At 40.0% G+C, this 14,651-nt stretch overlaps 1 protein-coding gene across 1 annotated transcript in view; it reads left to right on the top strand.

Annotated features, from left to right (window-relative positions):
* The window catches only part of KCNU1 (potassium calcium-activated channel subfamily U member 1), a 189,781-nt gene that overhangs the window by 42,780 nt on the left and 132,350 nt on the right, over positions 1–14,651 (top strand). Inside the window, exons 5-9 of the mRNA XM_082444418.1 lie at positions 6,621–6,682; positions 7,793–7,883; positions 9,702–9,813; positions 10,766–10,841; positions 12,553–12,628. Of these exons, the coding sequence (XP_082300544.1) occupies positions 6,621–6,682; positions 7,793–7,883; positions 9,702–9,813; positions 10,766–10,841; positions 12,553–12,628 (417 nt within the window). The remainder of the gene's footprint in view (positions 1–6,620; positions 6,683–7,792; positions 7,884–9,701; positions 9,814–10,765; positions 10,842–12,552; positions 12,629–14,651) is intronic.

Raw genomic sequence — 14,651 nt, 5'->3', positions numbered from 1 at the left:
CACAATGATGGCAAATTTAATAACATCTGTAGACTAATGTCTTAAACACGTGGATACGTGGCCAACAACACTGTAAGAAGGAAAAGGAAGGAGGAGGATGAGGAGGAGAGTAAGTTGTTGTTTAAAAAAAAAAGAAGGATGAAATGAAAAAGAAGGAAAACGAAAAGGAGAGGAAAATGCAAATAGTCAAAGGGAAAGAAAATATTATCTTCAAAACCGGAGACCTTCTGAGATCCTTCTAGAGATAAAACAAGGCAATGTGCCGATCACCTCTGCAGCATCTTTGGGCTTGTTGCTTCAGTTTTCACAAGCATGTTTTTACAGCTACCTGTGGGAGATTTTCTACTGAATTTAGTCCCAAAGAGTCCTATTCCTAAACTGTTCCTTCTTTTGGATGCTATTAATTGTGTAACTGTGTTTCTCTGTTGTTTTGACAGCTAAAACATTTAAGAACCAAAAATATGACTCATCTTTAGTAAGTGTATCTACTTTTAGCATCATCCTAGGCACCACTTTATGTCCATCTTCTATTTTTCTGTCTTCTCTGGCAGGATGAGTATAAGCCCAGGTGTTTGCAGGTTGTCCTGGTGTAACTGTTTAATAGAGTCTCTTTCATTCTTAAGAGTGTATGTGTTGTGACAGTAAATGACATAGCTGCCTTAGCTTTAAGTGAAAAGTTTTGTTTTTCAAAGCCACAGGACATCTTCCAGGGAAAATGAGCCACTGAAGAGAATGTAACTCTGAAGGTCTCCTCGGCTGCTCCGTAGCTTCAACTCCACCTTTCTCCTTTGACTAAAAGTATGACTTTTTTTTCTCTTTCTACTCCTAATTGACACCATTCCCCTCTCATGATGGGCCGTGTCCCTCCCTTTCGGTCACATGTAGCCTTGCTGGAGATTTATACATTTCATGATATACATATATATATCGTGTGTAATTAATATCACTTTTATCCTTCTTAATTTCAATATCCTGTTGCTAGCCAACCAGGAAGCCACCGCACTGGTTGGCTACCATCACTGGGACCTGGTAGGAATGGGCACCTTTGAGGACGGGTCCCCGCCCATCCCAGGCTCAGTTTTTCAGTGCCCCGTGGAAGGAGTGCAGGAGTTATGTTAGGTGGTTGCCTGTTCCTCTGCAAGCAGCGTGGTACTTCTCAGGCTGCTTCTTTTTCAGACCTTCCTCATTCTGTCAGAGGGTCCTGGCCAGTACTTTGTTTCCTCCTAAATCATCATGTTGCTCAATTTCCTGATCACTGGCTTTATTTTCGTCGCTGGGGCAGCTTTGATGAGCTGAGTCTTCCCGCGCTTGCGCTCACACTTCCTCCCAGTCAGCTCTGCCGAGGGCTGCCGATCATCTTCCTTGTCAACCTGGGGACGCCTGTATCCGGGATCCCGGAGGCTCCACCCGGCCGGGCTCAGCCTGGAAGCCGCGGGACAGCACTGCGCATGCCCAGCGCCAGGTCCCGCCAAGCCTGCGCAGCCTTCACCCTGGACAGCCCTGTGGGCTGGCCTCGTTTTAACAGATTTTTCAGTTGAATTTCATTTATAAAATTTTTTTTCCTCAGAGCGCTTCTTTGGTCACATCTCATAGACCTTGGCAAGTAATGTTCTTATTTTTAGTAATGCCCAGTTCATCTTTAGGTTAAGTTTTAATTTTGATTTCTTGCTTGATTCATCATCTATTGTGAGGAGTATTGTATGCTTTTGTTTCCTTGGTGTTGGACTGGCTCTCTTTTCTACTTTGATGAAATTTATGGTCCAAGAATATCACTGCCTTTATGATCTCTAGTTTATGGAATTTATGGGGAAATTCTTTGTTGCCTAGTACATGATCAATTTTTATTACTGTGTAATGGACTTTTGAGAGAATCTGTGTATATTTTCCATATCCTTAATTATTTGCTGACTGATTGAAAAGGGCATGTCAACATTTTTCATTTATGATTTTATAGTTTGATCAAATATCTTACATTTCTAACAGAATTTGGGTTATATATTTTTTATAACATCAGTCAATGCATAGAGTTACCTATTATAACTCCTTGGTCAATGGTGCCTTTTACTGATATGAAATATCCATTTTTGTCACATTGAGTGGGTTTTTGTTGTTGTTGTTGTGTTTTTGTTTTTGTTTTTTTTTTTTACCTAGGGGATACTTTAGAACATAATGTTAGCCGGTAACATTGCTTTCATTTTATTCATACTTGATTAGGATGTCTTTGCCCAGCTCTCTTTCAATCTTTCTGTCTTACTTCCTCTTAAGTGTGTCTCTTTAAATATCATGTAGCTGCACTTTTGTGTTTATTGAATTAAGAATACATTTATTTGTTCATTTACTGGAGAATTTAATTATTCTCCTTTATGGTGATCTGTTTCATTGGTCTTTATAATATTTAGGGATTGAATTTACTGCATAATAGACTATCTAAATTTCTGTGGTTAAACAAACAAACAGAGGGTGTGTTGGTAAAGAAAGGGAGAATGGGTATTGGATAAACAACTAGGACCTTTGTGACATCTCAGTTCCTTGTCTTACTGGAGAAGCGGAATGACATGGTGATTGAGAATTTTGAGAGACATGACCTTAAGCATTGGCTTTTCCACTTCATCTTGAACAAGTTAATTTTCCCAAATTGTACTTCTTTCATATAATGTGAATAACCTCCTTAAAATACTATAGGGAGTATTGTAAACGCTTCAAGGGTGTGGTAAGTACTGACCCTTCACTGATATTTACATTCCTTATTTGTTCCTTTTTGTTAATTTTATTTATTTTCTTTTGTGTCTTTTGACTTGGGATTTTCCATTTTTAATAGAATGTCATAGGTATATCAGTAAATGAAATTCAGAACAAACTTCCCACCTGTGTTTCTCTCTAATAATATCTCTGCATGTTTTATATCTATATACTGCTCTCGCCTGAGACCTTCGGCATGTTTTTCCTCCACACCACCCCTCCTTCCTTCCAGAAATTGTTGAATTAATCTGAACACTCAGTTCCAGATTGCTACTGTGTTTTTTATTTTTTTTGGCTTTTAGCATTGTACAGCTGGTCAGATTTTCTTCTTAATATTTGCTTTAGAGTTAAAAATTCCATTAATTTTACCAGTTTTATTAGGCACCATTTTTTCTTACATAACGTATTTTATCTTTCTAATTTTCTTTTTCTTGAGTACTTGCCATATTCACTTGCGAGGGAAATTGTGGGTAGTACACTTTCCGAATTGTTGTATGTCCCCAAATTTTTTTCCCTTTCTCTCATAAGTGAACAATAATTTGGTTGGGTTTAGAATTCTTGGCTTGTAATTCTTTTTCCTAAAACCTCTGTAAATGCTGTTCCAAAGTGTTCTGGCTACTTAAGGATACCAAACTCTTGTCTCTCAGCTCCAAATCCACCCTCTCTCCTCTGCTTTGTGACGTGAGGCAAGTACGCAGCAACCACACGTCTCCTTGGTCAGCTCCCTTGTGCTCTAGAGGAGGGGACGGGAACTGCCTTTCTGTGTTTTACATCTAGTTTTTTCAGCCTCACTTCATCATTGGCTTTTTCTTCCAGTAGCAGTGCTTGGTTTCAGTTTCCAGGCTTTTCCAACAGTACCAGGACCAGCTCACAGCGTCTCTTCAGATGTACCATTACCAGCCGACCCAGGACCCCTCCTCCCAAGTCTGAAGCCCCCCTCCAAAGGGCACCTCTTTGATGCCCTTTGGCATCAAATGTTTTTAAATGTTGAGAATCCCAACCTCCCTTTGTTGATCTCCCAGCCAGTCCTTGGGGGTGCAGCTTCTTGCAGTTACTACCTCTGTGTCACCCCCATGTTCCTTGGTCTTTCCAGTCCTCCAGTACTACTTAACAGCTTTTTAGAATCTCACCAGCAACACTAATTGTAATTCTTAAATGTCTAATTACATACCGCGTGCTCACTCTTTCACTGGAGGTTATCTCATCTCTTCTGTGTGCCTGGTCCTCCTGTTTTCTTACACCTCCCGTATAACTGGCACTTTTCTCATGTCCTCTCACACTCACAGGTGAAGATTTAGAGTATTCATAGCGCCCCTTGCTAACTGCGTCGGTGGCTGTCTGGATTCTGAAGACGCCCATAACCATCCACCAGCTAAACGGGCTTTAAGCCCCACTGTAGACATCACAGCTCAGGTGGCGGGCTTCCTACGCCTCCCAGATAGCCAGCGCTTCCAGACTTTGCCCCTTCAACCCAAGGGAAATTCATAAGTCCTCTCAGAATATCTCGCATTTCTACCTGACTCACCAAACAGCCTTCACAAGCTGTTAGCTCCCAGTGCTTTATTTTGGTTTGGTGCACATTTTGTTGCTTATTATATATAATTTCTGGATCATCCTTTTTAGGTTTGTGGCATGAAGTTGATATTGTTCTTAGACTGAATAAAACTAAAATTTTCTTCTTTTATTTATTTATTTTTGTTAACTTTATGGTGTGGAGGACTATAAATATATGACCTTGTTACCATATTTCTGGAAGCCTGTCAATACATGATTTATAGATGAAGAATCACGTATGGGATTTATAAGAGAGAAAAAATATGTAATCATATGTAAGGAGAAGAAAAAAGATTTCATGGAAACTATTAATAATTATCAATCTACTGATATATATATACACATACTCATATCCACTCCCAGCATTTTTCCTGAGCTTCAGACTACATTTGTAACCAAATATCTCCATGAGACCGACAGTCTTAGTGATATCTCCATCGACACTTGATTCAGATGTTAAAATGGAACTGACAGTAAGAGTTGAGACCCCAAGAAAAATAGATGCCACTAACTCCCATTAACCTGCAGCACTGCCACTTACAAAGCACTTGGAAGAAGACCAGTTGAAGCTCTTAGCATCTTGACCAACCTCATGTAAATTTGGGTAAGCTGGAAATTGAAGAGGATTTTGGAACAAGCTCTTATTGTGGCAGAGGTATTGGGGGGATGGTTTTCCTCCCCTGTCAAGCGAGGGACCACTTAGAAAGGTCAGCTGGCATCTCTTGGAACTCTGGGGACACAGAGAGCTGATGTCTGGCTCGTTGGTGAAGAGGGATGGCCACACTGAAGAGAATCTGTCCTTCTAGTGTTTGTTGGGACAAAGAGTGCTTGAGCTGGTCTGTGGGTCACCTGTGAGAGTCTTCTCGAACCTGCCCAGGTAGGCATCTGGAGGGGGAAGAGTTCCAGCAGAATACAAGAGTGCAAGGTGCAGTGAGAAAAGAGTTGTGAGCAACCAGCGAGAGAGGATGCTTTCACTCAGCTCCAGGGAACCGCAGAGGGGACTCTTAGCAATTAAATATTATCAAGCTGCAGCCCGTCTGCCCCCTCCCCTCGCACTTCTGATCCGTTTAAGTTGCTCTCCTTTATTTCCCTGGCATGCATCTTCTCACATACCACCTAAGGTACATATTAATTACTATTTATTGTCTAGACCATAAGCTCCGTAAAGGCAGGGATATTTGTATATGTTGTTGAATGATGTTTCCCAATCACCAGAATAATACTTGAGACATGATAGGTACTAAAGAAATATCTGTTGAATTTAAATATGAATTGAATTGGGAATCTCCAACAACCCAGGAAAATAAACAGTAAACACCTCCGGTGCCCGGAGAGCCCAAGGGTGAGAGCGTAGTGATCTAACACCAGTCAAGTCCAGCATTTCCTGCTATTAGCTCCCCTTTCTGTTCACCGCCTGACACTGACCTACGATTCTCAGAGGCCAGAGGTAGCCTAGTCAGTAGGCAGCTGGGACCAAAAAAACAAAAAGGGTTAACGGAGAAGAAACGAATCCCTTTTTGCATGCTAGTAGCCTGCTCAAGGAACACCTGAACTGGAAGGGAGTGAAGCTTTAATTGTAAATAAAATACAGTTTTACACAGGACTGAACATATTTTTTTAAATGTTTGGAAACTAGAAATAACTGATTACCTACAGTTGACCTAAAAATTCACCGAGGCTGCAAAATATTTCATCCAACTGTATTGAGGGTTTTAAATGGGTAAATTTCTGATTATATTCCACAAATTCTTATTTTACAGATCGGATATATTGGCAAGTTAAAGCGCTCATTTTCTCTTCTCACTTTATAGCATGTTCCCTCCTGTCAGAATTCTGCCCATCCTTTAGATGGGCATGTTTGGGACTGTTTCTTCTCCAACATCATAGGCAATTCAAGTTCAGAGTCTGTATCCCACGGCCCTCATTTTCTAGCGTGTAATAAAGTGCATAGCACATATTAAGCACTTAATAAATGTTTGATGAGTGAGTGAATGAATAAACAACAGGACTTCTTGAGCTCAGAAAACCTTAGGAGCAGCAGAAAGGACAAATTGTTTATTCTGAAGTGTGTGAAAGTTAAAATTAGGTAGGTAAAATGGGTAGGTACATGTCCATTTATTGAATACCCAGTAAAGGTCCAATCAGTTTTTGTTGAGTGAATGAATGAATGCTAACATAAATGAATGTGTGGGGAAAAATGGCTACAGATGTATAGGCAAGGGAAAAAGGTAAAACACAATTTTGTTGGTATGTTTATTCATCTCTGTTCATGCTAATAGAATGGATCTGTACATTTGTCTGTGTTTTTTTTTGTTTGTTTTTTTCAGGTGATCCTTGTCTTTGTGCTAAGCATTGGGTCTCTTATAATCTATTTCATCAACTCCGCTGAGTGAGTAAAATCCCCAGTCAATCTTGTCTGCTCATATCAGTAGCTTACCAGCTAATTTGGAATATTCTGTCAGGGATAATGCTTAATATACTTTCACGTAAACTCACACACACAAGCTCATAAGAAAAGGATAAGTGTTTAGTTTCCCCTAGGAAGTACTAAACCCAACTCCACAAACAAACAAAAACATGCATGAGTTTCTCCTGTATCCTGTCATTCTACGCTGCTAGGAGCTGGGGTGCTGTGCATATGTCTCTTCTAGTTTCTGGGACTACAAGCCTCCAGCTGTTGTCTCCTCCTTTGGACCGTTTATGTGGACCTTACGTGCCTTTGGATTCCTTAGGTGTTAAAGCAGAAGTTCTCTAGTCATTTCAGGGTTTCTCATAGGTTCTAGACAAGTTTGGATGGTCTGAGGAAAGAAAATGCTAGACCTCATCAGGGATGTAGGAGCAAACTATCCTCTGTTCTTCTCTGAAGGCATTCCCTTCTCCTGTGCCAAAGTTAGGACGGCTTCTTGGACACAACCCAACCTAATCTGAACTCCATGCTGATCCTCCGGGAATTTTATTGGATTTCCAGCTAAAGTAAAACTGGGGTTACAGGGCCACACAGGTCAGGCCACTTTAGAGATCCTACAGAAACTAGGAGTCCTTGTTTTGTGGATTCCTTACTGACCTTTTAGGGACATTTCCTTGGAATTTGCTTCAGATCAGTTCATTTGACGTAGAGTAGCTCTCTATCAGAAGTATACTGAAGCCAAAATGTTGTCCTGGCTGGGTAAGATGGTCTTGCACACCCAAAAGAGCCACATAACCTCTGTGCCTCTGAATCCCACTGATAAAATGAAAATGGAACCAATAAACTCTATGAAAAGAAGAGCAGGTAATTCTTCTGTTATTATCAGCTACATTCACGGCCCAGTGGTTTTGTTCATGCATACCTCTATTCCCAAGAGAAAAGTAATTTCCTTGAGATGTGCACATAAGTGTCTGGGTTGACCATTCATGGTAAATAAATAGAAAATTGCCCACCCGTTCTCTTTATTTGGTCCTCTGTAGCCACAGCTTTTAAAATGTCCACCTTTATAAACTGTCTTTGTTTCTTTTCCAGCCCTGTTAGAAGCTGTTCTTCATACCAAGACAAAACCATCCCGATTGATTTGACTTTCAATGCTTTCTTTAGTTTCTATTTTGGATTGAGAGTAAGTACCTACTGAACATGGGAGTAAACAGGGGAATACAACAGGCGCACTGTAAAGAGATCTGTGTTATACAAAGAGATGCCTTCCTTAGACCATCTGCCTATGCTTTCAGGCTCTAAAGCCAGAGGGTCTGAGCCCTAAATTGTCAAATGTATAACGAGACCCCCAGACTCTCTCCTGTACTTGAAACTGTAAACCAGGTCAACAATTTTAGCACAAATGAAAAGGATGCCTTGTTAAAATATCGTCACCCTATCACCCTGTCCTTCTTATTGGCTTCCCACTTGCCACTCAGAAGAGTGACTAGTAATCACAAGAGAGCAGAAGCTGAGTAACAAGCCTCTGAAAATGTCATCGGCTCCACTGATGGCATATGTGCCATATAACTCTATAAAATACTCTTGTGCCTTTAATTTTGTTGCATTCATGTATTCAGTAGTTCTCTCATTCCACAAGCACTTTTTGAGGGCCCACCCTAGATCTATATTCTAGATTTATCTGTCTCATGTTTGTGAGATAGATATACACACACACACACACACACATATACACACACACATATATATACCCACATATACACAGACACACACACACATATATATATGCACATATACACACACACATATACACACAGACACACATACACATATACACACAAATATATACACACATATACACCCACACATATATACACACATATACATACACATATATATACCCACATATACACACACATACACACACACATATATATACACACATACACACACACATATATATACACACATATGCACACACATATATATGTACCCATACACACACACATATATACACACACACACACATATATATACACATACACATATACACACACGTATACACACACATACACACACATATACACACGCATATATATACACACACACACCTACACACGTATATATACACACATATACACAGCACACATATATGCACACACACATATATATACACACATACACAAACATATATATATACACATACACATGTATATATACACATATTCACACAAATATATATACACACACACATATACACACATACACACACAAACATATACACATATGTATATACACACATATACACACACAGAGGTATATATACGCACATATAAGTGTGTATGTATGTAATATGTACGTGCGTATGGAAGGTATATTATGTATGTATTTCTGTGACCTTCCTTCAAACTTATTTCAACCGCACTGGCCATCACAGTCTTATTTTTACAGCAGCCCCTCCCTTCTGGAAGCGCCTGCTTTCTTAATCCAAATAGGGAAGCTCATAAACACAAGCCTTGGCCAGCCAAGCTTCTAGACCTTTTCCATTGAAGACCATCCAAAATCTTGTATCTTCGTTGCTCACAAATAGGGGGTTTTATCTATATAATTATATATATATCAGGAAGCTCTAGGAGCAGTAGGAAGGTCAAAGTGATTATTCTGAAGTAGGAGAGTTAAGATCTGGTAAGTAAGGTGGATTCATGTTCATTCATTGAATACCCCCTAAAGGTACAATCTCTTTATCTATATGAATATATAGGTATATATGTGTGTGTGTATATATATATATATATATTTATATTTATATATAAATGTGTATTTACTTATATAGCTATATAAATATATATGGGTGTATATATGTATACATTGTATGTATGTAATAGAATGCGGTCAGAGCTTCAGTTGGTGGATGAAGTGTACCTGAAAAAAGCCACTCTTGTGTTCACTGTAAAATTTTTGAGGGTAACAGAATTTGGGGTCTTCTGTTTTCATTTCATAGTTTGTGGCAGCTGATGACAAGGTCAAGTTCTGGTTGGAGATGAATTCGATTGTAGACATCTTTACCATTCCACCAACCTTTATTTCTTATTATTTGAAGAGTAATTGGCTAGGTAGGTGAGTTGTGGGAATCAGAAGCAATCTCAAAAAAAACCCCTCAACATTCATCCGTAAGTATCCTTTCATTTCCCTTTAAAGCCTAAATGGCGTTTAAAAAAATTCCTCCCCGTGATTGTATGGTTTTGTAAGACATTTTCAGAACCCATTCTTTTTTTTACCCCAGTCCCTGGTGATGGGCCTGATGCCGGTAGGTGTACGAGGTTGTTTATTGTTTATGGATTATCTGCACCTGAGGGCAGGGCCCCAACGTCCTCGCCCCCTGTGGCACCTTTGTGCTGAGATCCCACATGACTGGGAGAAGTGAAAAGCCTCCCGTGGTCTTTAAAAAGTATAAATCATCATATCCAGACACGCGGTGACCCGTTAGAGATTTTTTTAATTAGTTACTTTGTCTTTAAGGTGGATGTATTGACAGTACGTGGGCATTCTGTGGCTTTTGTCAGTTTTTAATGTAATCTTATATTATTATTTATTATCTACAAAATATTTCTTACTAGTGTTACTATCAAACTACGTAAAGGCGAACAACACGCAAACCCTGGGGAGCGTATCACAGAGACTCTGTAGTCAGGAGTTAAAGTGGTTTATGGATCATTTGTTCTCCACTCTAAAGAAGAGTTAAATAGAGTAAAATGTGAGTTGTGCTGATTGCATACTTTGTAATAATAATACTCAGCAACGCTTCGCGGTAGGTATCATTATAATTCCCATTTTACAGATGAGGAACTAGAGAAGCTAAGGGCGTTGCTTTAGATTACAACAGCCATTAAGTGAACCAGAATTTGAACCAGTGCTCAGGTCTTAAACTGATGACATTGTAAGATATTATACTTGAGCATTTCAGGGAAAGAAAGAACGTAAGCAGTCCCAGGTGTGGTATAATTCAGACTGCTCCCTTTGTGACCCTCATCTTTCGGCAGCTTTCTGTTTTTGATTGCTTTGTAGGTTTAAGGTTCTTAAGAGCATTGCGGCTGCTGGAACTCCCTCAAATCTTGCAAATTCTGAGAGCCATCAGGACCAGGTAAATGCCAGCCCTGCCTCAAGTACTACTTACTCATTCGGATTAGGAAATTCAAATGTTAACTGAACCTTCAACTCAGCTCATTTCCCATCAGAAACTTCAGTGCAAAAGTCACGAAATCCCTTACTTTCCAAGATACCATTTGCTTACTTTTCTCTCACTGCATTAACCTCACACACTGGCTGGAAAGTTTGCAATCATCTTGAAGAGTGTGCTTCTTCTCTGTTTCTTGGACCTACAGTGTATCAGTCCATTTAGGCTTTAATTCTCCCCCGCACCGAAAAAAAAATTTTTTTTAATCAAAGCAATTCAGACAAAATAGACATTAAAATAAAGACTGTTACAACAGATAAGGAAGGACACAACATAATGATCAAGGGATCATTCCAAGAAGAAGATATAACAACTGTAAATATTTGTGCACCCAACATAGGAGCACCTCAATATATAAGGCAAATGCTAACAGCCATAAAAGGGGAAATCGACAGTAACACAGCAATTGTGGGGGACAGATCGTCCTGACAGAGAATAAGGAAACGGAAGCCTTAAATGACACATTAGACCAGATAGACTTAATTGATATTTATAGGACATTCCATCCGAAAGCAGCAGAATACACTTTCTTTCTCAAGTGCACACAGAACGTTCTCCAGGATAGATCACATCTTGGGTTGCAAATCAAGCCTTGGTGAATATAAGATAATTCAGATCCTATCAAGCATCTTTTCTGACCACAACACTATGAGATTAGAAATCAGTTATAGGAAAAAAACTATAAAAAACACAAACACTTGAAGGCTAAACAATATGTTACTAAATAATCAATGGATCACTGAAGAAATCAGACACTTTGATTCTATACATTCGTTGGCATGAATCGATCCACTGCTGTCTAGGAATGTAAGACAATTCCTCCAAGCCTGAGAGCTGCCCAGCAGCAGCAGTGAGTTCTTGCTTACAGAAATAGAGCTACCTAAATATCTGCAAAAAATTAAAATTACAGTTAAAAAAAAATCCAGCCTACCTTTAAGCAGCAATCCTGTTAAAGTTTTAGGCAATTTGGTCTAACATTACCCGCTCACAATCCCCATGCCTCTGCATTCTCACTAGAAGCATCAAATAGTACCGGCCAGGTGGGTCTCACTGCTAAGGGTTTATGCTTTATGGAGCATTTGTGATCGGAAAGGGCTGTTCTTGTGTGGTCGGTAGCCTTGCTGAGAACCACAGAGATTTCGGCTAAACTCTAGGGCTTCCCTTAGGAGACAGGAGCTTGTTTGATCCTCTTCATTCAAAGATGCTGGTGTGAGTTTAGCAATATGGAACTACATTTCTGTGATCTACTCACAATTTCATTTTGCAAGCCCACTCTCTGGATCCTTGGGACACTGCCCTTTTTCAATATAATATTAGGCTAGTGGAGATCATCAGAACCTAAGCTTTTTGAACACGTGTGTGTGACGGGGTGTGCCTGAGAGTTGTGCATCTCCGATTTTAATGTGTATACGAAGCAAGCAGGGGATCCTGTAACAATGCAGATCAGTCGGTCAAGGCAGGGCGTGGGATGCTGCATTTCCAGCGTGCTCCCAGGGAAGTGTAACATTGCTCCTGGTCCATGACTCACACTTTGGGGAGCGAGAGTTTAGAGGACGAGGTATTTGTGTTGTTCGGGAACCTGTCAGAACCCAGCAGCTCTTTGTCTTTCTTCCCCTAGCAATTCAGTGAAGTTTTCCAAGCTGTTATCCGTCGTTCTGAGTACCTTGTTCACTGCTGCCGGATTCATTCACCTGGTGAGCATCTCATCCAGCTCCCTGATGCTGTGAGTGAGCGTGAATTGTCTTTTATGTGAAAAACGGAGGCAAACCTTCTGAGCGCCTGTCTCCATCACTGTAATCAGTGTGAGGTTTTTCTTTTCACCTCCTTTGGATGGGTTTTCTCCACCCCATACTTCTCACAGATATGTATCTCCTACACTCACGGTATCGATGTTCCTTCTTCCAACTTTCAAAACCTGCTCTTAGGAAAGGATTTAATAAGTTTACTCTTCTAAAGTATAAGCAATAGGTAAAGTTTATTACTGTATCATCATAGGGGGTCCAGCAATTTGAAAAAGAATAAAGGGTCAGAGAAATGAAGCCAGTGAGAGAATTTTGTACTTACAAAAGCTGCAGAGTTGGGTGAGGGAGCAGTTGCTGAGTTGCGAAGGGGAGTTTTGAGACTTTCTTGGTTCTCCTGGAATCAATCTGTATACATAGCTGCCTCCTTCGCGTACAAGAAAGGTTAGTTCTCACGCCATATAATCGGCAACATAATAAATGGACTTCAACAATAGGAAAGAAACTCCTGGACGTTATTGCTCCAGGAAAGTTGAAGAGAAATCATTAGAAAATGCAGAAATTGAAGTGGGATGTTAAAAGCCTGCAAAGGCCTTTGAGAAAAGCAAAACCGAACAAAAAAATAGAGCAGAAGTCTTTTCCACTTGAGCCCTTCTCTCAAAATTAATTTAAAAATCACAAGGAAAAGGAAAAAAAAAGTTAAAAAAAAACCCATGTTCAGTTCATCAGGAAAAGTGTCAAACACCAAATGTGTTTGGTGTTTCAAGAAACAGATACAAACTACTATGCATAAAATAGGTAAGTAACAAGGATTTACTTTATAGCACAGGGAATTATATTCAATATCTTGTAATAACCTATAATGGAAAATAATCAGGAAAAATTACTGAATCACTATGCTGTACACCTGAAACGAACACAATATTGTAAATCAACTATACTTCAATTAAAAAAAAAAATCTGAAACAAGCCACATCCTTCCTCATCATGCAAGCAGGAGACAGATTTTCTGGAGAAGAAGTGTCGCAGCAGTAAAGGTAGATCCCTGCATCTGGAGGTTTAGCCCAAGGGGCATGGGTCTACACTGGGAGAAGCAGTCACCAGTGTTCCCGTAGAGACCTGTTGGCCATGACAGAACGGTAGGCAAGAGGATGCTAAAGGAGAAACCATGGTACAGGTGTTTTTGGGTTTTTTTTTTTTTTTTTTTGCCTTTAATAGTGGTTCCAATGAGGGGCTCTCAGGCTGAATGGGGCCTACAGGCATATTTTATTGGACCTAAGATGTTTGTATTATCTGTTTGCTATTTTTGTATTGGTTGCTAAGTTTTTTAAGAGAGGTCACATTAAAAAACCTGGATTTCTGGATTCTTAGCGAAAACACAAGATTCTGGCAACCGACTCTCCCAAGGCCACCAACAGCCCTAGCTGAAGATTAGCTGCTCCCTGTAAATCTCACAGGTGTCTGGTTTGAACACGATCTCAGGCCCCTCTAAGCACGTTGAACATGTGCTCCTATGGGGCGTCCGGTCACCCTGGGGAGGAGACCTCCAGCGAGGATGTGTGCAGAGAAAGAGGGAGAGGCTACCAGATGGTTTTGGACCCAGGGCCATCTACTGTGGGTCACACCAACATCTGAAATGTGAAAAACCTAGAAAAGCTGTAACCCAGAGCAAAAAGTTAGCAGATTTTGTTCAGAGGATATTTGAAATGACAAACTGAAATAAAAGCTATGATTGTCCCAACTGTCCCAAGTTATCCCTTCCCGTACTCACACTGTCCTTCAGCTAAAAGTTGATACCATTGGAGGGTGAGTGTCCACCAGAAAGGAATCAACATGGTGCCTATGCTAAAATTCTGCCCAAAACAGGGAGTGTGTTGGAAAGCAGAGACATCAGTATAAAAATTACATCACATAACGGCTGTCAGAGCAACAATAACAAGATAATTTGCCCAACGGAACAAAGGAAATGTTAAGGAAA

Source organism: Balaenoptera physalus, assembly GCF_965194825.1.
Source record: "Balaenoptera physalus genome assembly, chromosome: 21".
Taxonomy (NCBI): Eukaryota; Metazoa; Chordata; class Mammalia; order Artiodactyla; family Balaenopteridae; genus Balaenoptera; species Balaenoptera physalus.
The sequence above is the reverse complement of the archived record's forward strand: the minus strand, read 5'-3'. Positions and strand labels throughout refer to the sequence as shown.